Source organism: Phalaenopsis equestris, unplaced genomic scaffold (assembly GCF_001263595.1).
Source record: "Phalaenopsis equestris unplaced genomic scaffold, ASM126359v1 Scaffold000064, whole genome shotgun sequence".
NCBI classification, from domain to species: Eukaryota; Viridiplantae; Streptophyta; class Magnoliopsida; order Asparagales; family Orchidaceae; genus Phalaenopsis; species Phalaenopsis equestris.
This window is the reverse complement of record NW_018164506.1, coordinates 130,045-156,583: the sequence shown is the minus strand read 5'-3', so window position 1 is coordinate 156,583 and position 26,539 is coordinate 130,045. Positions and strand designations below refer to the sequence as shown.

At 38.7% G+C, this 26,539-nt stretch overlaps 1 protein-coding gene across 6 annotated transcripts in view; it reads left to right on the top strand.

Annotated features, from left to right (window-relative positions):
• The window catches only part of LOC110019613 (inositol hexakisphosphate and diphosphoinositol-pentakisphosphate kinase 2-like), a 175,557-nt gene that overhangs the window by 119,723 nt on the left and 29,295 nt on the right, over nucleotides 1-26,539 (top strand). For all 6 annotated transcript variants that reach the window (XM_020717352.1, XM_020717350.1, XM_020717349.1 and 3 more), the window contains 4 exons: nucleotides 8,891-9,132; nucleotides 9,350-9,394; nucleotides 20,539-20,605; nucleotides 20,999-21,070. In XM_020717352.1, coding sequence (XP_020573011.1) covers nucleotides 8,891-9,132; nucleotides 9,350-9,394; nucleotides 20,539-20,605; nucleotides 20,999-21,070 — 426 coding nt within the window. The remainder of the gene's footprint in view (nucleotides 1-8,890; nucleotides 9,133-9,349; nucleotides 9,395-20,538; nucleotides 20,606-20,998; nucleotides 21,071-26,539) is intronic.

Sequence of the window (26,539 nt, the reverse complement as noted above, 5' to 3'; positions counted from 1 at the left end):
ATTTTTGTTGGCCTTAGCTCCTACCCGAGAGTCTGTTTTGGCGTTCTGTGTTGTCCTTATTCGAGAACTGTTAGTTGGTTTTGATGGATTGGTTTGGAAGTTTATAAGGCTGCAGTTTTGATATTTGCTTGGTTCCTAGCCGTGGGTTTGTGATGTGGTTGAGTTAGCCTCCCCTTTTGGTCCTACCCGTGAGCTCACCATTGAGATTTGCTCCTCTTGCAGTCCTTACCCGTAAGACCTATTGGAGGTTGTTTGCTGTGATTTAAAATTATTTTCATATATCCTATTTTTCAAATAAATCCAATCGAAAAAAAAAAGTTGACCGACAGGGTCGCGACGCGTTTTCGTCGCAATGGTCGACGAGGTCATCTAAACGACTCCGGATGACGACATAGACCACGCCCATGCTTCCGGAACATTGATTTTGTCTAGAGGGGTTGTTCGTTTCATTGCGACGACACGTCTTGGGGAAAAATACACATTTAAGTGTTAATTATAATAATAAATAATATATGATTATTATTATTATTATTATTGTTATTATTATTATTATTATTTATTAATCCCTAAACCTAAATCTATCTTTCCCCTCCTCCTTTCTGTCTCTCGACCCCGCGGGCCTCATCCCTAACGTGGCTCGTTCGCTCGGTCCGTCTCTCGCCCGTATGTTTCGTTGGATTCCCGTGCTCTTCCCTCTCGTACACGAGACAATCTTGCAAACGACCCATCCCCTTATCATTGTCGTGGAACCTATCCCCTGCGAGGATCTTACCCTCTGCTTCTCGAGCCGCCCACATGGAGCGTCCGCTCCGTTCGATTCCTCGAACCGTATACGATCTTTCGATCACTCCTCCTCCTTCTCCCGTCTATATTAAGCTCTACTTAAAGCATTTCAAAAAGGCCAAAAAATCTCTAAGGGAAGGAAAACTCTGTCGTTTTTGTTTCTCACTTCTTTAACTTTCTGTGCTTTGGTTGGCTTTCTCTTACTGTTGGAAGAGGAGTCGGAGTTGAGAAGTGTTTTTAAAAGTTTCTGTGTTATTTTCTTTTTGCTTCAAGGAGGTACTTTCTCCCCCCTGTGCCTTTCCTCTTTTCGGTTTGGAGCTTGGTACAGTGGACAATATAGCACGCTATCCTAGTATTGCATTTTTTTTTTTAAATGCATGTTAAGCATCTTGAGATGGAAATATGAGCATGTATTAGGAATTAAACTTGATTACTTGCTTAAAATGATGGAAGTATGGCATGTTATGAGTTCTTTTTTTTCTACTTGCTTAAGGTAATGAAACTATGACATATTTCTGTTTACTGTGACATATTTCTATTGAAAGCATTTCTATGGGAAGCAAATTTAGCTTTGAGATAATGTTGGCTCCTCTTTCAAGCATGTTGGGATATGTATTATGAAGCTTTTCATTTATTCTTATCTAGCATGAGATATTGGAAGGGTTATTTGGCCTTTCATGCATGAGAAGGGCTTGATTTTGACATGTCACAGATTCTTTCTGCTCAAAATGCATGCTAGGAAGAAGTTTATATTGATTTGGAAAAAGTTTTATAGTTGTTCTTATTTGAAGCATGTGGTGGCCCTATGTTTTGACATTTTGAAAGCATGAAGGTATTTTTCTAGCTTTCATTGTGACCTGATTTTGAGCCTTAGCTGCGGCTTGATTTTTTAGCCTCTGCTAGTTTTCGGTTTGCTTAAGGATGGCTGGGTTTGGATTCATTGCCATAAACTGCACTTGTAGCTTATAAAATTTTGGTTTTTAGCCTCGATTGGGGCTCGGTTTTCATCTTAGAATGACATGGGATGCTGGTTCTGTTGAGGCTTGTCTTTTGGTTTTGGTTGAAACATTATCTTAATTGTTTAAGCTTCACGTATGGGCTTTGAGGGGTTTGCATTTGGCTTTGTTTGGGGGCTCGGTTTGCTTGCCTTAGCTCCTACCCGAGAGCCCGTTTTTTGTGTTTATTCCTACCCCTGCTCCATAGTTGTGGGAGGGTTTGATTTTATTTGCTTTAACCCCTGTTAGGGGCTCGGTTTTGGCATCTTGTGAGTGTTTTTGGCTTAAATATACATATTGTGGAGGAATTTATTTTGATTTGGAGGAGTCCCATAGCTATTCTTCTTTGAAACATATGGTAGTCCTATATTTTGATGTCTTGAGGGCATAGAGATGGCTCAGGCCTTGTCTTGGCCCTGAATGACTCGGTTTTGGGTCTTTGTGGGTATTCGGTTTTCATTGCAGGAGCATGGGATGTTAATTTTTGTTGAGGCTTTGAATCTTCTTTACTAGCTTTAAGGGTCTCACTCTGGCCCTTGCTGATTTTCGATTTGCTTAAAAGTGACTCAATGTTAATTTATGTTGAGACCACGGTCTTAATTTTTGTTGGAGCTTTATTTTTGGCCTTGAATGGCTCGGTTTTAGCTTCCCTTGGAGCTCGGTTTTACTTATTTTGGTCCTACCCATGAGCTCACCATTGAGATTTGTCACTCTTGCAGTCCTTACCCGTGAGACCTATTGGAGGTTGTTTGCTGTGATTTAGTCCTTCTTGTTGGGCTTGAACTATTTGGATGATTGTTGGTGGATTGAAATTATGATTATATTTTGCACTCTCTTATGTATATCAAAGATCCTTATATAGCTAGTTTGGCTTGTCTTAACCGTGAGCTTCTTGTGTCTTAGGTTGCCTTGGTCGTGAACCTCTCTTGTTCTTTAGGCTGCCTTGACCGAAAGCCTTGGTGGTTGTTTCCTCTTTTCTATTGACCCCGGTCGTGAGCATTTATTTGGTTCTGTGGGAAGATTTCAGGCTCATGTGATATATGAGACTATTGGTTAATTCGGGAGTTAGGAAATATTAATTTTGATATGGGTTTGGATACCGACGTTAGGAGGTCATTTGTGTGTGATCATCACATTGACTTGGGTTAAGTCACTTATAAAAATATGAGAAAGTGATATCATTTCGGATTGATTCAAAAACCTTCAGGTTTTCCTTTTCTGGTCTTTTCGTCATGAGTTTTGAGAGTTGATTCATCTTTCGTTTTTTTCGATGTTTTAGGTGGATCAGTCCCTCCTCTCACCCCATTTTTGTTTTTTTTTCTTGCTTCTTGGTTCGGTTTTTGCTGCTTATGTCTGATATATAAGTGTCTACGTATAGTCTTTTGATATATGTGATACCATCAAGCAAGGTCGCAAGTAGGTCGGTTTTGTTTTGGGGCTTAGGGCGGTGATGACAAATGCACACCGGAGATAGAGCAGAATGATATGTCATCTTACGACATCAGGATCCGATTCAGGAACCCGATGAGCTGTAGGATGACAGTATCATTCTCCGACACAAGACTAGCGAGAGTTGACCCGAACCTTCTTAGGTTGTTGGTAGTCTTATGTCCGACAGCGCGATCGACTCGTGGACAACTACTTTACAAAATTGATAAAAAAAAAATTTGATAAGAACACATACACTTTTTTTTAAAACAAAAATATATTTTTCGCTACAAACAAAATTGATACAACCCACTTTTTTGCATGTTTGAAACCTATGTGCATGCTGAAAATATAAATTTTAAATACATTTTAAACATCGATTGCTCACCTATTGATCTGGAACCCGATGAGCTGTAGGATGACAGTATCATTCTACGACACAAGACTAGCGAGAGTTGACTCGAACCTTCTTAGGTTGTTGGTAGTCTTATGTCCGACAGCGCGATCGACTCGTGGACAACTACTTTACAAAATTGATAAAAAAAAAATTTGATAAGAACACATACACTTTTTTTTAAAACAAAAATATATTTTTCGCTACAAACAAAATTGATACAACCCACTTTTTTGCATGTTTGAAACCTATGTGCATGCTGAAAATATAAATTTTAAATACATTTTAAACATCGATTGTCCCCCTGTTGATCTCCTGTTTAGGCTAAGGAGTACCCTTCTGAGTTAGGTTCGATAGGACACCCTTCTAGTTGAGTGACGGGCTTTATACATCCGGGTGACCGAGTAGCATTCGACGACCCTGAGTACTAATTTATAGTTGAGCCTAGCCCCGACTCGAGTGCTTGCGGTCCCCCTCTTTTCAGACTTTTTTATATGTTTTCTTGGGATTTTTGGACAAAGCACTCGTGGTCTCTTTTTGAGATTTTCCATGTGTTTTCTACAATTTTCATCGATTCGTCGATTTCCTCATTTTTTTCTTGTCGCGAGTCTTGTGACGATTTTTCTCGAGATTTCTGGGTGATGTTTCTTTACTTTGTTTATATAAAGCATTTCAGCATGCTTCCTCAAACTTTGTTGCTTGTACCTGATTGCATCAATTACACCTAAGGAACTGCGGATCTCCCAGGTATGCAGGTTTGTTTTGTGTTTACAGTATGTTACTTTATACATCCGGGTGATCGGGTAGCCTTCGACGACCCTCGAGTACTAATATATAGTTGAGCCTAGCCCCAACCCGAGTGCTTGCGGTCCCCCTCTTTTCAGACTTTTTCATATGTTTTTTTGAGATTTTTGAACAAAACACTCATGGTCTCTTTTCGGGATTTTCCCCGTGTTTTCTACAATTTTCATCGATTTGTCGATTCGTCAATTTCCTCGCATTTTTCTTGTCGCGAGTCTTATGACGATTTTTCTCGAGATTTTTGGGTGATGTTTTTTTTTACTTCGTTTATATAAAGCATTTCAGCATGCTTCCTCAAACTTTGTTGTTTGTACCTGATTGCATCTATTACACCTAAGTAACTGCGGATCTCCCAGATATACAGGTTTGCTTTATGTTTACAGCATGTTACTTTCTTGCAACTCACCTACCTATTGTACTTTTTACTTTTCCTTTACCCTGTATGTTGTACTGTTCTCTCTACTGCATACTCAACTGTTTGTCCTGTGCTACATATTCTACTGTTATGCTATACACTATACAACTTCAACATGTTCCCTATAAAATATCTGAAGAACTACAACATAGGACCGCTGGATTTGACATTATAACCTGACACCCTAGAAAACTTAAACTCGTCACGACTAGGAGCTTGGAACTAGCGCGGTGGGCAGCACGACCATCTTCAACAGCAGAACATGTCTTCCCCAGCTAAACCATTCCTTTCCTAGAAATTAAAACAACAATTCATAAGATTTCGAGCATGTTCGCCTAGCGCAACATAAATCCTCAACCTTTTCTTTAGACATTTGTATAGCTCTGTTGTACGATCTAAGCCCTAACTCGTTTTAGGATTTTGAGGTTGTCATTCGTTACGACCTAAATCCTCACATCTTCCAGGCTATTTGTGTGATCGTTTCACACGAATGTAAGTCATAAATAGATAAAATTGGCAGGATAAAACACTTGAATATTTCTCCTTGAAACTGAAGCCAAACCATTTGGTAGATTGGGAAGTCACCGAGGATCTCATCTGGATCTGTGGCATCCCCTAATTCTTTTCATTTGGATTCTGTGATAAATCTTCCAAATTTCTGGATCTGTGGCATCCCCTAATTCTTCTTCATTTGGATTCTGTGATAAATGAGTCATTCCCCTTTTACACCTTTTTGTTTGATTTCGTTAAAAAATATCATCCTTTTGAAGTCCTTGAAGATAATTTTTCCTGATTTTTATCGAAAGTATTTTTAAGTGACTTCGGTCATTTAAGATGTAATTAACTATAGGGGCTTGCCATAGGAAGCTTTTTTGAACCCAGCTAAAAATAAACCCTATTTAATTTTTCATATTAAATAGGGGAATTTTCGGCAAATAAAACAGTTTCGCAGACCAAACGGATGTCATATATTTCTTAGTTTATTTGATCGAGTCTCATCCATAAATCTTGTGTTTATCCCTCGGGATAGACACAATGTTTGAGGTAGAGTGCTCTTTCATTTAAACTGTGAAAATTATGGAGTCAGTTTGATTTCATATTTTTCTAGACTTAAATCTATATGTAAATTAAAATGTCTTTCCCAAGCGGGCGATGGGATTTCGGTTCCGGTGACCGACAACTTCTTACGGGCAACTCCGACAGTGAGACAAATGGCTAGTTTCATACATATGGTTCTCAGTGCAGAGAGAGTTTTAAGACATCCTGTTCTATAACTTATCATTGTTTGGGGAGATTCAAACTACCCTCACTTCAAATTTAGTTGAGCCAAGCTTGGGCTACTTTTTGAGGATTTCACAAAGTATACTTAACAAGAAGGCTCAGTTCATTTACGTAAGTATATTTCCAAAATATTGGACCAATATGGATCGTTACTTGCAAGCACGGAAGGGGATATGAAAGATAACAACTGCATATAATTGTTTTCCTTGCATTCTCAATTCCAGCCACCTGTCCTCACTGCTGTTACCCTGACAGCCGTCCTCTTGCTACTGTGCAGTCCCACTTATTCTCTATCGCTCCTGCCGACATCCCCCCTTGCTGCAATCGCCCTCCCAAAAATAGCTATTTTATTGTGTTTTCTATTGTTCCAACCACTCAGTCATCTGTTTTTCTCATTCCAGCTTGTTATCATTGCCGCAACTCCTCTCATTCGCTGTCATTGTCACCCTCTCTCATTCCAGCCCCTCGGGATGGCCAATTTTTGCTCATTACTCCCATTTACAGTAATTCCCTACTTGTTGCCGCTCAGGACAACAATTCGACGACATCTTGCCACTATGTCCCCACAGCCCTACACCTTTCCGGTCTTGCCTCCGCCTTTCTAAGCTCGTAACAACCACCACCACATCTCATGATCCACCTTAGTTGAGTATTTGTGTTGTGTCTGTTGCTGTGTCAGATTTTTGGGTGTTGTGTTGTATTTTATCTTTCAAGTGTGCTGGTTGTAGTCGCTTATTTGCTTTTAGTAATAATACTTATTTTTTTATTGTGGCTTGGGCTAACTCCGGTATCATTTGGTATCAGAGCTAGTCTAACCTTAGTCCTACCCTAGGGTTTCTAGTATCCACTAATACTCAACCTTATCTCCATCCAAATTTTTTCTTTCTCGCCTTAAATAACCCCACACACCTCCTTTCACCTACCCACACTCAAAATCGAATCACACTGCTGAGACAAGTGCCAAACACCAATCAAGAGTATGCTATGGAATAGATATTGTGATAACTCTGTCGAGTTGTACAACGACTTGATAAAATTGAGGAAAGAGGACCTTTCAATGGGTCACACTAACTCGATTTGACTACATAGATGAGGTTCCTATTAGAGGATATAGTGATGAAGTATCTGTTAAAGTATATAGATGTGAAGTGTCTGTTAGAGATTTCAAAGCTGAAGAACCTCTATTCCGAAGATTTAATGGAAGCGGATCTAGCGAGGAAGTGGTTGTAAAATAGAAAGAGAATAATAATATGTGATGTCGACGGTGTTTGGAAGGGGATAGGGGTCATTCGATGGTTGTCCGGCTGGAAGACCATGAGTCGACGGAGAAATGGCAAGGAGGTTCCATAACATATTCCTAAACAAGCTATAGAGGCACCACTTTCAAAAGGAAGAAGATACAACATTTCTTATAATAGTAATCGGGGAATAAAATCTCCAAAATACACAAAAATAAAGCTAAAGTCTCAAAATAGCAAATACAACATATAAAGAGTCTACTAATAAAAAATAACCCTAATTAGAAATTATAAAATAGGAAATAAGGGTCGCATCCATGAGACCCGTAATAGCTAAAAGGAAAAAATCGGGCTATATCTGCTACCGGGACAGAATCTGCCTGGTTCGTCCTCCCATCAATCCTAGGGTCTTCGATTCCACTGTATTGTGCAATCCCACAATCAGTGTGGCATTCGTGTCGCACTCCCCGATAGTTTATTTTTCATCTTCTTCTATAGAAGCTTATGGAATCGATCTACTACCACCATAACCAAGTTATTACCTTGTATCTATGGCAACTCCACTATAAAATTTATGCTCACGTCCATCCCAGACAACTCTGAAACATAAAGTCATACCGAAGTCTATTTTGGTAGAATAAATAGTAATCCTTTTTTGGTAACGGGAGCTGCAACTATACACAGCTTAGTCTTCTCACGAACCAAGTCTCGAGCCATTAAGTCCATGGATGTTGGCTTAGAGTGAACAACATTAGTTAAGTGGTGGTTTAGGACCAACTGGCTTAGAGTGAACAACATTAGTTAAGTGGTGGTTCAGGACCAACTTTTGTTTTTCGTTTTTTGTTTTTGAAAACAAAAAATAGGAAATAAACATAAAAATAGTGTTTGCTTATCTAATTTTTGTTTTTTATTTTTTGGGATAACACTTCTGTTTTTAAAATACTAAAAATAGAAAAAAATATTGTTTTGCCTATTTTAAAACACCAAATCAAACCTCCGCCTAGCCCCCCCACCCCACACCCCTCCTCCACTCGTCACAACCACCAGCCATCGTCGCCCGTTGCCCGTTGCCCGTCGCCCGTCGCACGTCGCACGTCGCACGTTGCCCGTTGCCCGTCGCTAGTCTCCACAACAGCCAACCCCCTCCAGCCCTCTTTGCCTGCCGTCGTTGGCCCTCGCCGGCCTTTGCCAACAGTGTCGCCTCCATTGCCGGTCCATTGCAGATCATCGCTAGCCGCCCGGCAGCCTGCCCACCCGCCCTCTTCGCCCGCTCACAGGTAATGCTTCGGGTTGGGTGGAGTAAGGAAAATGTTTATGCAATGAGCGACAAAACTTAATAAACAAAAAACAAAACACAATTGAAATAGTCTAAAAACAAAAATAAAAATAAAAAAGAGAAAGTGATCCCAAATATACCTAAACCATTGGAAAATTCCAATATTATCATCTTTTTTATTTTCTTGTTTTATATCTGACTCGTGCTCTCTACAAGAATATTATGAAAGCCTTTCATTTGTTTTAATTGCGTAATTTACAATTGTATTTCTCTATGCAGTACAAACTTATAAAGAAGATAACTGAGCAAGTGAAGCAGCTTGCAAAAGATAAAGAAGAAGAATTCTCAATGACAAGCTCATATGACGTGCTTCCTCCATATGACCAAGCGAAGGCTCTTGGGAAAATTAACATTGACGTAGATCGTATTGCTGCGGGATTGCCTTGTGGAAGTGAAGGGTTTCTCTTAATGTTTGCCCGCTGGAAAAAGCTTGAGAGAGACCTATACAATGAACGCAAGGAGTACGTTACCAGACAAAACCTAATGATACGACCTTCTGATTAATAATAAATTTATAACTTGTGAAGTTTACACTGATAGTCATGTATTAAAGAGACATTTTCTTTATTTAATTTAAGGATTTTACATTTTGTCTCAATTGTTGCAACTTGTGTCTTGATTGTTGCACTGCAATTCAGCAAGAAAGCATTCAACTAATATTGTTTATCTTAATTGCAGCCGGTTTGATATTACACAGATTCCAGATGTCTACGATTCCTGCAAGTAAGAAGTTTTCATTTCTTCTGTATTTTGGATTTATTAAATCTTGCTTTTCTTAACTACTTTTTAATCTCAAACGAATGTTTTACTGTCACAAGCATTCGTACTTATCATACATGCATTAAAAATTTTGTATGTGTTCAAATTTATCAGTGGCCTCGTAGGGAATTACATAATAGAAGATTCTCTCTTCTCTCATCATGGCTCAAAGAATTGATTGTCCACTTTTTATTTTCTGATGACTAGATGGAAAGCTTTTGTAACGTTTTGTTACCTCGAGAGAAGAAACGGCAGAAAGATAGGAAGCGAGGAGTCGGGTGAACTGAAAATAAGAAGAGGAAACGAATAATTAGAAGCCGAAGAGAGGAAGCGGGAACCAAGAGTCGATCGAGTAGGAAGATGAGGCGAGGAATCAGAGAAACTGCAGGTTACTTCGGCCTATAAAAGGAACATAAGGAATGCAGAGGGAGACCAATCTACTTGGGAGCCGAGCAATGAGTGAAGGAGAGGAAAACAACGCGGGAGAAGACCTAGTCGACGACAAGGAGGTTGGAGGAAGTATCGGAGTCGGGGTCAGGCTGTGGAGGGAGGATGATCGGTTTTGTGATGTGATCAGAGGAGTCGAAGGAGAGGAAGTCACAAAGGAGACGTGCGATCCTCTGCGATTGAGCCGAAGAAGAATAAATAGAGGGGGCGGAGTGTGCAGGAGCCTTGGTCGAACCGAGTCTTTAAGGAGGTAATGGTTGTTTTTTTATGTAAGCAGTAATAATATAATAATATATTTATTGAATAGAAAAATAAGCATAATAAAAAAATTGAATATTTAACTAAAAGATAATAATTTACTTAAAATAATAAATAAATTAAGTTTTATATCATATTTTTGTTAGGTTTTCAGTTTTAGAATAATTGACGTCAAGAGCAAGCAATGTCTTTTGTCGAGGTGAGTACTTTTACTTCTAAATTCTAATGTTGTATTTCTTAGAAATCACTCGTATTAGTCAAGATATCTTATTACTGTAATTGAAATATGATTATTTTGGCTTATTATTCAATTTGATCATCTAGAAATGAATGTGAATGATTTGCATAGTTATACTTATGTACTACACATGCATGTTATAAAAGAAAGATATTGGATAATATTTAGAATGTAAACGAAATGATTTATAGTATATTTGTATGTGCATGCTTGGTTAATGATGGAGCATCCCTTGATAATACTAGTGGAGAAACACTAATGTAAACGTGTATGTAAATTGAAAAAAGATATTGATATTGATATGTCTTAATTAACAAAATTCTTAGACGGTGACTCTTGTGACAGTTGTATAAATACGATATGATTTTGATATATTATTGGTGTAGTAAAACTCTTTGAGCAGCATCAAATATTTAAATTGATTTATTAAAAAGTTTAACGACATGTATATTATTTCTTTTTCTTTGTATTGTTGTAGCCTAGGAATATGAGTATTCACTGTTTCGTTTAGCTTACAGTTGTTTTAAACTTATAGTCTTGTAGTTTAGGAATATGAGTATTCACTGATTCGTTTAGCTTACATTTCTTTTAAACTAACTTTTCAGGTTAATTTAATTGATTAAAAGATGAATGATAGAAGAGAAAATGTTTATAGAAAATGCAGATAACCATAAACAATGTATTTTTAATTGTATCTTTTTAATTTAATTGTAGTGACTCTTTCATCCGTTAAATTATAGATGAATATAGAAATTTTGAATCACACCGCCCAACCATCTTTACTTGACATGGTTAATTCCAAACCCTGGGCTCGATCGTGACAAAAGTGGTATCAGAACCAAGTTTTATGATTAACTAATAAAATCTTAATGAAAGAGCCAAAAGGATAATTTTTAGAAAAATTTTCATAATTATAAAAATAATTATTATTCATTCAAACATTGTGATACACCTAAAATCATAGAAGAAGATGGTCCAATAGAAAATGAAGTAGTACAACCTACTATGAATGTGAACATGAATGTCCTCACCCACATGATGATGGCGACGACTCAACTTATTCAGGAGTCTAGATCGCAGCCTAGTGATTTAGTTGGTGTGGATGAATACTTGAAGGTCTAGATCGCAGCCTAGTGATTTAGTTGGTGTGGACAAATACTTGAAGATATTTCAAGATCTACGTCCACCTTTGTTCAAGGGAACTGAAGACCCAATTGAAGCGGAGAACTGACTAATTAGGATAGATAAGATATTAGATAGCATGAATTGTCTGCATGAAAGAGGAGTACCGTTGGCGTCGTTTGTACTGGATGGAGAAGTTGAAAGGTGGTGGTGTGGGCAGCGTCGGGACAGATTAGGGGACATGCCCAACACAATAAGTTTGGAAGAGTTCGTGGACCTTTTTAGAGAGTGGTTTGTACCTCTATTTGCTTGAGACAGATGCATGACAAATTATTCAAGTTGAGGCAAGGAGAGAAGGCGGTCACGTATTACAAAGCAGAATTTACTACACTATCGAGTTATGAGCCACAGTTGATCGTTACTGCAGAAGAAAAATGTTACATATTCCTTTCGGGATTAAAAGATTCTATAAGACATCCATTAGTACATTTAAGGATCGATAAATACTTGGTATTGGTGGAACAAGCTAGAAGAGTGGAGATGGACTATCAGCTTACTCAGAAGCGTAAAGAGATGCACAAGCAGGAGACTGTAGAAGAGCAAGTAGATCACTCAGAAGAATCCAATAAGTCCAAGAATAATTCGAGTAGAGTTGACAGAGGTACAACTCAGGGTACTAGAGTCACTTGTGCCAAATGTGGAAGACAACATAAAAGTTAAAGCTTGATGAGCTCTAACATTTGCTATTAGTGTCTTCAGTCTAGTCATATAGCAAGATATTGTCCATCTCCTAGCCATAAAAGCATTGAAGATCAGAAATTTGGTGGAGCTTCTTTATAGAAGTATGCAGGTGGGCAGAAAAAGATAGAGTCTATAGCTTCAGCTCCAACCCAAGGTTAACCAAGTCAACATGTTCAACCTTGAGCATATTCCCTTTACCTATAATAAGCCTGAAGAACCTACTGTCGTTGATGGTAATGAAGTCTGATGAGTTTGGCTATTTTTTTAAAACACTCTTTTGTTTTATTATTGTTATCTGAAGTATAACTGATTCACCTTGTATCGAGTCTTTATCGTTATTGTGATTACATTTCATATGACCCTTAAATTCATGGATAGCTAATGTTGGTCTGCTTAATGAAGAATGACTTGAGGCATGTTTATAAATTTCGGACTAAATTTTTGTAAGCGGGAAATATTGTAACGTTCTGATACCCCGGGAGAAGAAACGGTGGAGATAGGGAGCGAGGAATCGAGTGAACCGATAATAAGAAGAGGAAACAAATAGTTAGAAGTCGAAGAGAAGAAGATAGAATGCAGAGTCAATCAGATAAGAAGATGAGGTGAGGAATCGGGTAAATCGAAGGTTACTTCGGTTTATAAAAGGGACATGAGGAATGCAGAGGGAGACCAACCTACCTGGGAGTCGAGCAACGAGCGAAGAAGTGGAGAACAACGTGTGAGAAGCCCTAGTTGACCATGAGGTTTGAGGAAGTATCGGCGTCGCAGTCGAGCTGTGGAAGGAGGGCGATCGATGTCGTAACGTGATAAGAGGAGTCAAAGAGGAGGAAGTCACAAAGGAGACATGCGATCCTGTGCGATCAAGCCGAAGAAGAAGAAAGGGAGGGGCTGAGCGTGCAGGAGTAGGTTGAGCCAATTCTTTGAGGAGGTAATGGTAGTTTTTTTATTTAAGTAATAATAATAATAATATAATATATTTGTTGAATAGAAAAATAAGTATAATAAAATAACTTTAATTCTTAACTAAAAGATAATACTTTATGTAAAATAATAAGTAATTTAAGTTTCATATCATGTTTATGTTTGATGTTTAATTTTAGAAGAATTGATGTCAAGAGCAAGCCAATTGTCTTTTATCGAGGTCAGTACTTTTACTTCTAAATTATGATAATAATATTATATTTATTCTAAATCACTCACATTAGTCAAGATATCTTATTACAACAACTAGAATATGATTTTTATGACTTATTATTCAATTTAATCATCTAGAAATGAATGTGAATGACTTGCGTAATTATACTTATGTACTACACGTGCATGTTTTAAAAGAAAGATATTGGATGATATTTAGAATGTAAATGAAATGATTTATAGTATGCTTGCATGTGCATGCTTGACTATGATGGAGGACTCATTGATCGTACTAATGAGGAATACTAATGTACTCATACATGTAAATGAAAAAGGATATTAATATGATTTATTTTAATGGATATAATTTTTAGACGGTGATTCCTGTGACAGTTTGTAAATATGATAATATTGATATGTTATTGATATAATAAGACTTTTGAATAACATCAAATATTTAGCTAATTTATTAAAAAGTTTAACAGGCTTGCATATTATTTAATTTTTCTTGTATTGTTGTAATTTAGGAGTATGAGTATTCAGTGGCTCGTTTAGCTCAAAGTTGTTTTAAATTAATTTTTCAGGTTAATTTAATTGATTACAAGATCGAGTAAAAAAATATTTATAGAAGACGCGGACAACCATCAACAAGGTAATTTTAATTGTACTGTTTTAATTTAGTTTGTAGTGGCTCTTTCATCTATAAAATTGTAGACGAATAAAGAAAATTTAAATCACATCGTCCGACCGTCTGTACCCCGCCCTGGTTAATTCCAAGCCACGGGTCGGGTCGTGACAACTATAAGGTTATATGATGTTAGAACTCTAAAAATTTTCTTAACCAAAGAATTACAAAGCTCACCTAACTTCTAGGATAATTCTAGTTTAATATTGATCATGATGATCTTGGTCTTAAAGAGACAAACTACTCTAGCTTCTGAAAGCCCGCACCTCATCCTTTATTGAGAGAGTTTTGTGTTAGTTCAAATCAATTTTGTAAAAGATAAATTAGATTGTAAAAAAGACACTGGCTAGATATTACTTTTGATGACGAAAGAGAATTTTCTATTACAACTAGTCCTTAAGACTCTAATTGTTTAGCATATAGCAACAACAATTGGCCTAGTTTTAAATTTTTGTTTGCTTTCAGTTTTAGAGTGAATGTGATACGGCTGCGCATGCTCCTACAGACGTGAGAGCCGACATGAGAGCCTTTACTGCAGATGACGAGCTTATCCAAGGAGGACTGGTCTGGACCAACCGGACCTAGCCAACAAACTGGCAGCCTAGCCAAGCCAGCCGATCCAGAATAGATATGCGAGATTCCTAAGAGAGCTGAGCACGATTTCAGAGACCGAGTGGAGTCCACACAGCGACTAATCACATACAAGAGGAAGGGAATCAAGGAGGGTTTTGGGAGAAGTTTGAACTAGAATCATGGAGAGTATTTATGAGGGCTAATTCGCAAGGTTTTGATTTGCTACATTTTTCTTCTCTTGGTGTTCCTTGCGGTGTTTAGAGTTTATGGAGAGACGATCTACCTCTCAAACAGTCGATCAACGTTGTTTCTTGTTTGCTTTCATTGGTATTAGTAAAATCAGCCCTAAATTGACTTCTTTCACATCTTTATTGCAATTCATTCGTCATTTGTTTGCTACTTTTTGTTTTGGGTGGTATCAAATTGGTATCAGACTGAAATCTTGGAGGAATAGCAGCAACAAAATGAATTTGTTGGAAGAAAACGTAAGGCAAATCAGATCGAGAATTGAAGAAAGTTTTGCTACCATAAAAGATATGTTTTTTTCCATCTAGAACCGAATGGAGCGCCAGTGAGAGCATGGAGGAAAGGATGAAGAGGCTCTTTGAAACGAAATCCAAGATCCCACCGACGACTCAAATTGGAAACCCTAACCAAAGGTTAATCAAATAATCCTCATCCAAATTGAAAGGTAAGGAGATCGTAAGAGAGTACATTGAGAAGAAAAGCATCAACTACTAGGAGCTTACCCCTAGGACTCCGAGTGGGGGGAGTGGAAATTTCCGATGGAAGGGGTGGGCCAAAAATCGGAAGGGCAGTGTGAAAGGCACGGAGAAGCACAAAGAAGGAAGGAGAGGAGTGGGTGGGGTATGACTATGACCAAATGAGGGAGATTCAACCTAAACATATGGGGGGAAACGCCGGAAGAAGAGGACTTTGGGGTGGCGATATGAGGTGAAAGAAACAGAAGATGCCGATCTTTGAAGAGGAAGATGCACATGGATGGGTGTATAGGGTGGAGCGATACTTTGTAGTAAACGGGCATGACGACAAGGTTATGTTTAGAGGGAAAGGCCCTAGCATGGTTTTAGTGCATGGAGGAGAGGTATTTGATCCGGCTGTGATAGGAGTATATGGATTGTTTGTTGGAATGTTTTTGAGTAATTCATGAAGGTGATCTACATGAGTAATTCTATGTTTTAGCTTAGGAGGGGACGGTCACAGACTACATGGAGAGGTTCTAGCTCTTGTCGAGGTAACTGAAGTTTATTTCTACAACAGAGCTAGAGGGGAATTCTTAAAGGCCCTAAAGGCCAACATCTCAGCTGTCCTCCAACTATTGAGACCACGGGTATTAAGTGAGATTATAGAGCTCGCACATTTTGCGAAAGATAAGAAGCAAGTGAAGAAGACTAGCAAAGACAACACCACAAAATGATTCTACAAGAGTACCTCGACGGTCATGATATTGAGGACCCAGACGGTTTCATTTTAAAAGGAGAAATCAAAGGAAAAGAACACGAGGACTAGTCCCGAGGGCAATTTCAAACGTCTCACTGATGTAGAAGTGTGGGATAAAAGATTACCTCGACGGTCATGATATTGAGGACCCAGACGGTGTCATTTTAAAAGGAGAAATCAAAGGAAAAGAGCACGAGGACTAGTCCCGACTGATGTAGAAGTGTGGGATAAAAGATAAAAAAAATTTATGTTTCTGATGTGACGAGAAGTACGCCCCGGGCCACCATTGTAAGAAACGTGCACTTCAGATCATTGTAGTTGATGAGGAGATAAATAGTGAGTCTAAGGAAGACAGGGTAAATGAAGATGAGTATTTGCATTTGGATGTAGCAGAGGTGTCCCTTCATTCAGTGGTGGTATTTACTCCAAGTCACACTATGAAGTTGAGGGGACAGATCAGGGAGCAGTCGATTATGGTGTTGGTGGATAGTAGGGTCACACATAATTTGATCTGAAATCAAGTTGTGGATCAGCTAGGGTTTGAGCTTGTAGATACGAGGAGCTTTGGTGTCATGATAGGGATATGGAAGGTGAATAAAAGTGGGAGAATTTGCAAGGAGTGGCTCTGACACTACATGGCCTACTGGTGAGTGACTTCCTTCTCTTGGAATTGGACTACACCGATGTAATTTTGGGGATGAAGTGATTGTAGACATATGGGGAGACGAAGGTAAAATGGAAATCACTCGCAATGGAGTTTAAGGTGGAGGGTAAGAATGTGGTATTGAGAAGAGATGCTAGCCTATGCAAAATCATGGTCTCGCTCAAAATCATTGACAAGACAATACAGAGAGCAGGGTTAGGCTATTTGGTGGAGTTGCAGAGCATAGAGAAAATTTAGGATCCCAAATCAGATGAGTTCCATGAGGGTATTCAACAGCTCCTACAGCAGTTCCCGACATCTTTCAGCAATTTAGCGGATTACCACCATCAAGGGAGCACGAGCACGTTATTAACCAAAATGAGGGTGTCCATCTTATCAATATCAGACCATATTGTTATCCTCAGATTCAAAAGGATAAGATATAAAAGTTGATCTGAGAGATGCTCGTTAGTGAGCCCCTTTTCCAGTTCACTCTTATTAGTAAAGAAGAAAAATGGTAGCCGCAAATTTTGCGTGGACTAACAGGCTTTGAACAGAGAAACTATATTGGACAAGTTTCTTATCCCTATGATTGATGAGCTGTTTGATGAGCTTTATGGGCATTAATTTTCTCGAAAATCAATCTAAAGTTGGGATACCATCAAATCAAGATGAATACAACTGATGTGCATAAGACAATGTTTAGGATACATGAAGGATATTTCAAGTTATTCTTATTGTCGTTTGACCTCATCAAAGCTCCGTCCACAATATCTTAGGAAATTCATCATGTCTTCTTCGATGACATTCTAAGACAGAGCATGTGGAGCACCTGAGGACAGTCTTGGAGACTTTAAGAGAGCACCAGTTGTACGCTAACTTGAAGAAATGTTCATTTGCACAGTTACAAGTGGAGTACCTAGGGCACGTGGTGACCATAGCAAAAGTAGCGATGGAGCATTACTCCTAGGTCTTACTGGATACTACCGAAAATTCGTGAAGGGATACGACACAATAGCATTGTCACCGACGAAGCAACTAATGAAAGATAATTACAAACGGGGGAAGCAACAACACGGGCTTTTGAACATCTAAAGAGTCATGACTAGCGTTCTGATATTAGCACTTCCAGACTTCAGTAGACCATTTGTGGTGAAAACAGATGTGTTAAGGTATAAATTGGGAGCATTAATCATGCAGGACCAACGATCGATTGCCTACTTTAGCTAGGTGCTCACAGCTAGGGTGAGGCTTAAGTCAGTATGAGCGGGAGTTGATGACTATTGTCTTGGTCATTCAGAAGTGGCAATGGCCCTACCTATTGGGATGACACTTTCTAGTCAGGACATATCAGAGAAGCTTAAATATCTTTTGGAGCAAAGGATACTGATTGAGAAGCATCAAATGTGGCTATCCAATTTACTGGGATATAATTTTGAGATTCAATACCTGCTAGAATTGGAGAATAAAGCCGCAGATGCATCGTTGAGAGAGTTGGAGGTGCCTCAGCTGACAGCCTTATCGAAACCCTTGGTCATAAATTAGGAAGTCCTGAGATGGGAAAGCGAGCAGGATGAAAGCCTTAGGAAAATATAAACAGAGTTGCTATTAATCAAAACTGTCATCTAGGATATGCATTTAGGGGGGTAGTAGCTACTCTACTAAGGTCGGTCCCCAAACTATTGCAGGAGTTTCACGGCAGTGTAGTTGAGGGACACTCGGGGGTACAAAAGACATATAGTTGTCTATCGATAGAGCTTTATTGGGTGGGGATGCGTAGAGAAGTAGATGACATATTGATGCGGTATAATGTGTGTCAACGACACAAGTACTTAACCATGGCTCCAGCAGGATTGCTACAACCCTTAGCTTTATTGAAGAAGATTTGAGAAGAACTAACGATAGATTTTATTGACACAATCATAAGGGTTTACAGTGATCTTGATAGTAGTGGATCTTCTTAACAAGTATGTACGTTTCATTACATTATGACACCCCTACATTGTGGTCTCAGTCACTACAGTGTTCATACAAAAAGTGGTTCATTTGTATGGAGTGTCAGAAGATATTGTATCAGACAGGGACAAGGTGTTCATCAGCCAATTCTGTAAGGAGCTGTTCAGGTTATCATGAACACTTCACAAGAGAAGCACATAATATCATCCCCAGATTGATGGTCAAACGAGGTGTTAAACGATCATCAGCCAATTCTGTAAGGAGCTGTTCAGGTTATAATGAACACTTCATAAGAGAAGCACATAATATGATCCCCAGATTGATGGTCAAACGAGGTGTTAAACGAGAGTGTGGAGACATATCTATGTTGTTTTGTATTGGATATGTTGGAGTTTTGGGCCAAGTGAATTACTTAGGTCGAATATTGGTATAATATTTTGTACCATGTTGCAACACAAACGACCACTTAAGAATTTGTATGGGCGTGATTCACCTCACCTGATACATTAGGGGCATAGCACTACATTGGTATCCAGTGTCGACCAGTACTTGCAGGAGAAGACAGGATATTGGCAGAGCTTAAGGGACATCTACTTAGAGCTCAACAGATCATGAGAGGAAGGTAGATGGACATGAGAGAGATACAATTTGAACCCAGGGACATGGTTCACTGAAACTAAGGCTCTACCGGCAAAAAACGTTGGCAGAGCAAGAAACATTCTCCATGATATTTTGGACCCTATGAAATAACTTACTTAAAAGAGTATTAAAACTCACCTCTTAAACATCAATTAAAAGCCTTAACATTCACACGGCTCGACTTTCCCTTTCTCCCACACAAATGCTTCGACCCCTCCACTCGAACCTGTAAGCAAAGCCACTAAGCCTCCCACTTTGCACAGTAGCAGCGCACGAAGCTGATCTTCTCCCTCCTTTACTCGGCTAGGGTACAACTTTTGTCATAGTAAAGGTCTCCTTTCTCATATGATGGCTCGTGCCAGTTCTTTGAACCTCTCGATGTTTCCACCCTTTAACTTTGATACACCCATGCCTTCCTCCTTCAACAAGCAGAGCAAATTTCGTGTCTGACTTGTGCATGAAGCTACTGATTCGCTCATATGCGATTTTCCTCCTTCGGCTACACAAGTGTTGAAGCCTCCCATGCATGTAAATGGTGACCTCTTCCCTTACTTCTTTTTCTTCTTCTTCTTATTTCAATCTCTCTTTTTTCCCTCTCGCTTGTTTGTTCTCTGTAGGCTACGGCCCTGACTTCACTTAAACGAACCACTCGGCAGTTATTATGAATTAATTTTTATTTTATTTTATTTATTTATTTTTTTCAATTATTACAGCTTCCCTTTCAAATTTAGGTAAGCTGTTTAAAAGGTAGCTTAGTTAAGCTAAAGTAAATGCTATTCAATTTTAGTTTATGGGTTGTTCAATTTAATCAAAAATATTTCCGGCAGAAGTATGCAGAAATATCAAATGTATGCGCAAGATGGTCTCCTTCAGAATTTTGCCTTTTTGGGTTATGATTATTGGCATGTGTTCTCAACTTGACTGCTGTCATGTTTTCTGAATGAAAAATTTGGGTTTAAATATTTTGTTTTGGGTTGAACGCATGATAATGCAACTTGACCATCAGATTCAAATTTGAGTTACATGCTAAAGTTATTTCTTTTTACCACAATATGAGGGTATTGTTCCCTTTCTCCAGCACAATCACCGGTTCTCATTCAGCTGTTAGTCCATAATATTTTTTTTTCATATCTCCTTTGCCGTTTTTCATTATTGTTGCTTTTTGGTCATCATTTCCTCTCCATTATTTTGACTGTGGATTCTTTTAACAGATATGATCTGCTTCATAATGCACATCTTAATCTTGAAGGTTTGACAGAGCTATTTAAAGTTGCCCAGGTAGACTTTAACTGAAGAATCACTTTATCTATCTCTTTCTCTCTCTCTCTCTCTGTCTATATATATATATATTATTTATTTATTTATTTATTTATATATATATTTTAAAAAAAAAAGGCAACGGTATTTGAGTCCGTGGCACGGGGGCTCTGGAATATTAGGCACATGGCGCAGGTGTTGTTTATTGAAGGCTTTATTTATTAAACATCAGTTTAGAAATCAAATGGTTACTTACGAGTCTGTCAGTGTTGGTGGCGTTTAAATGTTAATGTTTTTTATTGGTTTTTTTTTTTCTTTTTAATAAAGCATACCTTTTCAAGAACTGTCAGATCTTATCTGACTGATTTTTTTCTTCAGAAAGGACTTACTGGCTCTCTTTTTTTTTCTTTCCAGTTCCTAGCAGATGGTGTTATACCAAACGAATACGGCATCAACCCGAAGCAGAAACTTGTAATTGGGTCAAAGGTACCTATCACTATGATCTATTTCTTCCCTGCACAATCATTTTGTTGCGAACTTTCAATTTTTTGTGGGGTTCTAAATGAATGTTATGCACAATTCTCATAAAATAGTCTAAAGCTTCAAATTACATGAAATGGATATGCTGCATTCACAAAATTAACAATAGACCTGCTTTATAGAAAAGTGTGATGTTCCTAGGAAAAATCTGTAGATCACTTCAGATTTATGTAAATAATCTTTAAGCTAATTTGTAGGAAGCATGATACCGTAGTTAACCCAAGCCATAATAGAAAAAATAAATATTATTAATAGAAGCAAATAGGCGGTTACAATCAAACACATTTGAAAGGGAAAATATAACACATACGACACAACTCATGTCATCCCGGGTGATGGTGGTGACGATTAAGGTTTTTGAAGAGATGGCAGCAAGATAGGGAACGGGTTTCTGGTATGTGGATGAGAGGTGGCAGCGATTATGGTCAGCTGGCACAGCAGGGTGGCAAGGGAAGACAATCCAAACAGCGGCAGTTTGCTGTTTGGGACAGGGAAGGTGTTGCGGGCTGCGGCAGCAAAGGTGGAGGGCAGGGACAGCAAGGAAAGCAAAGCGGGTGGCCGGAACTGTGGCTGGGAAGGGGAAAACTGCAGTAACCCAGAATGGACAGCTAGTCGGGGACGGTTGGAAGACTGTGGACTGCTAGAAACAGCAAGTAGGAGGGCTGGCTGCTGATTCGGAAGGAGGACAGCAGGTATTGTGGAAGAGAGGTGGCTGGAAAGAGGAGAACTGTGGGAAAGAACAGCAGTGGTGGCTGTCTTGGGTGGCTTTAGAGAAGAAAGAGGTGTGGCAGCAAAGCGAGGAATGGGGGAAGGGAAGGTCAAGGATAAATACTATCTCGGGAACAAGCTACAGCCGGAGCACCCCGCCCGACCCTTAGAAGAATGTTACCAGGATGAGCTACAGCCGAAGCACCACCGATCTTTGGATGCTGCCCTAAAAGGAAGAAGCTGGGATGGCAAGGGCTGTCCTGAGCAGAAACACACACAAAACTAAAAACCTGAATACAGGAATCAAAAAAATAAGCCCTAGGTAATTAGGATTGGGCCCACTATTTAAAAGAGGCTCCAATCCAAGTAAGGAAGGTCGGCCAGCCCTCAGGATCCTGGTATGAACTGGTCTAAGCCGCCCAAGTTTTACTACGCCCGGTCTAGGCGCGGAAGCAATCGCGGCACTGTAGCTGCACTGTAGCTGCACTGTAGCTGCACTGTAGCAGGATCATTGGGAGGGTCTCATGCGGAGAAGCTCCTGCGTCAAAGCATCTGTTATAATCAGATGGATAATGTTTACCTTCTCAGTTGTGCATTGTGACCAATCCCTTACATAACTGCAATGAAGAATTGCTGAATTCTTAAAAGAACACAGAAAGTTATTAGTGCTCAACATCAAGAAGGAATAGTTCCTCCAGGTAGCCATGTGCTTGCTATGTTTCATTAACCAGTGTCTATTTACAATGAATATGAAAAAGTTATTCACAGAAGGGCCTGCAACAAATTAATTATTGAATGTTTTGAACTAAATATCAAATGAGGTTCCATTGATAAGTAAGACTCTGACCATTGGCGTTTAACATATAAAGAAATAAGGACATAAGATAAATAACATAAATAAAAAACTATAGATGAACTAACCTCGAGTATGGTATTTGGTTTCCATTATCCCCTTGAGTTGCAATAACACTATTTCGGATGGTTGAAATGCTGCTAGATGAAGAATTTAAGGTCTTCTGTGGGTTTTTGAGTTGGTAAAATTCATCTCATGAATCCAGCTTGAAGAAAAAAGAAACAAAAAGAATTCTATCAGGAGGTTCAAAGGTGATGCATAAGAAATTCAAGATGAGGGACAAAGAAAGACTATTATGGTTGCACGAATTTTAGTAAATGATGCTCAAAGAATTTATCAGGAGGTTCAAAGGTGATGCATGAGAAATTTCTTATGCATCAGGAGGTTCAAAGGAGGACAAAAAGAATTCTATCAGGAGGTTCAAAGGTGATGCATCAGAAATTCAAGATGAGAGACAAAGAAATACTTTACGGTTGCACGAATTTTAGTAAATGATGCTCAACATAGATTCTCATGAAACTTTATCAATAGATTTTAGAATATCTCCAGAAGATAAGAAGTTTTCTTGCGAATAGAAAGGATGAAATAATTTGAGCAAGGAATTGATCAACAAAAAAATTTTTTTATTGTTATTATTTAGGTTCATAGTTGTGTTGGGATAGTTCAACTAGCTTAGTTCATCTAGTTTGGATTGATCAAGTCAATTGGGTTTATTTTGGTTGGTTTGGTTGACTTAGGTAGGTTGTGTTGACTTACCTATATTGGGGTATCAAATAGGTTATAAGTTCATTTTGGTTTGAATTGAAGGGAATTTTTTTATTTTATGGGCAATTTTTTTAATTAAATGTAGGCTTGTAATATTGTGCCCAAACTCTTTTGAGATCATATTGGGTTAGTTTTCATTCAAATTTTAAGAAGGAATATTTGATTGTTAGATAAGACTCTAACTCAGAGATTTCATTCTCATTTTGTGAGTACTTTAAAATGTAGTTTGAGGTTTCCCATATGCAAAAGCCCTTATGGTTAATTATCTTTCCTAGTGACGAGAGAGAATTTTAGACTAAGGCTAATCATTAAACACTAAATATTTAGTTTATTGTAACGATAATTTGGTTTCATCTATAGAAATCAATCATCATTAGCTTTGAATAGATGGTGAGGGGAGAATGATGATGAACATGATTAAGATTTCCTAATTCCATCATCATGAATTGCCAAAGATCCTAGTCTGCTTAATCAGAAGAGATAATTGACGCATTAATTTTACTAAAGGATCCTTTTTGACAGATATGGGTTGCTCCATCTAATGGGGCCTTATTCATCTAAGGTGGATGTTTGCCTAATGGGACAAGTTTAAGTTGAACTTAACTTACAAAGGACTTTGCGTATTATCAAGTGCGGTCTTTGGTTGACAGCTCAAGTAGATTGAGCATTTGGGAACATATGAGCTTCTGTGTGACCTTGAAATTATAGTGTCATTGAGGGGTTTGTCATCCAATTAGAGAGCCTTCGTTATAACCACTCCTTTTGTGGTGTCATTTAGGGGCAAAATCGTGCGGAAGAGGACTTAGGTTGTGTTCTTAACTGGCATTAGATTTTTTACCTTCATATATACTCCACAAAATGAGTTAATTGGAACACGGTGATAACAATAAACAATTATTGCAACATCACACGAATCATATATTAAGTATCTCGATCACACCCAAAATTACTTGAAATAATACTCTTTTGTAAATCGGACTTCACTGTTGAGTTCAAATTATCAAAATACCTAAGGAGTGGTCATCCATGGTTGAAAGAAGCAAACATGACAAAAATGACAGGCTAGCGGCATGGCATGTGTGCTACGGGTTTGAATGGTTTCAAAGATCGTTGAAGTTGCTCAAATGATCTCTGATCGCAAAATGGATTGTACGAGTACGTCCAGAACGTCAAAATTACCTAAAAAGATATCCTACTATCAAAAAGAGTAAACGTAGTGAAAATGACGGAGTGTCAGCACGACGTATGTTTTTTGGACCTAAATCTTATCAATTATCATCTAAGTTTGTCAAAAAGAGCTTTGTTTGCAAACGGGTAGTGTTGATGAGTCTGAAATGTCAAATTCGCATGAGAGAACACCTATATTGCTAAGTTTTGGCAGACACTTTTAATTAAAAAAAAATTAGAAAAAGGACAAAAAAATTGTTGTAGAAAATCTATATCTTGGGTTTGCGTCGGCAGCGACACACTCTGCTAGGGTTTCGCCCCATGGCGATTTCCGGCGGTGATTCTATCAGCTTCTCGCTTCTCTTCGGCGTCTCCCACGACGACGTTCACTCCTGTCTCTCCTGTTGAAGTCGATCGCTCACAGTTGTCTTTGTAGTCGACGGAATGCTTCGGTCGTTGTCGTTTGTTTCCTTAGAAGAAGGCGCTACAGTCGTCTCCCGTAGCCGATCTTGCTTCTGTTTCCTTAGACGAAGGCGCTACAGCGTCTCGCTCTAGATAACTCGAGCCCGTCAGCGTCAACAGTTTCCTCGCTTCCTTGCGGCCCGTCAAACTATTTCTTTCCTGACCTTGTGAGGGAGAATGTCTCGACGCTTTATTCCTATTCAAATGCCCTTGCCGGCGTCTTGCCCATTCCAGCTCGTGCCCCTCGAGGTTTACAGTCTGCTTTTGCTATCGATAAGTCCTGCAATGTTCTACAATTGTACCACAAGGCTCTTAAAGGTGACTGCGAACACACTTTTATTTAAAAACTTATAAAAAAATGGGAAGACTGTACTTATTCTCACCGAGGTTGAAACTGGTAATCTAGCGTCCTCTTGGCGTTTTGCTTTAGTGGGGAAATTCATTTATGGTCACCCAAAATTGGAGATCATTAAGAAAGAATTTGATGTTATGAAACTATTGGGCTGTTGGAACATTGGTCTACTAGACGGTCGACATATACTTATTCAGCTATCTCACGATGTCGATTACACTCGCATTTTCTCTCAAAAAGTTATCAAAATCGACAATCGTTTTATAACAATTCTGAAGTGGACTATCGGTTTTGATCCAAAAATGGAGTCCTCTATCATTCCAATTTGGATAAAGTTTTCGAGGTTAAAATTACATTTGTTCAACATGTAAATCCTCTATTCTTTAGCAACTGCTTACGGTAAGCCTCTCAAGGTGGATAGTTCTAATCTTTCTGTCACCAGATCATCTGTGGCTTGTGTGTTAGTTGAGAGATATCACTCAACCAGCTCCGGATGAGATATGGATTGACAATATTCACACCGGGCATTGGCAAAAAAATTGAAATAGAACCACATCCTCCTTATTTCTCTTATTATAGTATGTTTGGGCACAGTTCTACTATTTGCTATCGCTTGCATCCTCATCTACAGCCGAATGTCACTAAAGATCAGACACCCACCATCCTTGCTGAGAAGGTCCAATTCGATCCTCTTTCCAACATCGTAGTTCTACACGAATAACACCTTACTACAGGTACAGATTCAAATGTGTTGATACCACTTACTGTTATTGAAGAAGACTCACTTATATGCCAAAACACGCGAGAGTGCTCTTTCTACCCGATAGAAGATCAGCTTGTACAACAAGTACTTGCTTCTAATGTTCAACAACCTACATAACCTACACATATTCTGCACACTTCAGACCATTATGCTGATCAGGTGAGCCAATCTTCAGATGAGGAATGATAGGTCTACACGAGGAGAAAGAAAAAGAACGGAGAATGACTCATGGAGGACGACTCGAGCTAGGGAATCTATTTGATGATACATTAGTTACTACTGGCAATGACACTCATCTGACTAGTTTATTAGCTGACTCCTTCCCTAGAACTAGAGGCAGAGGCC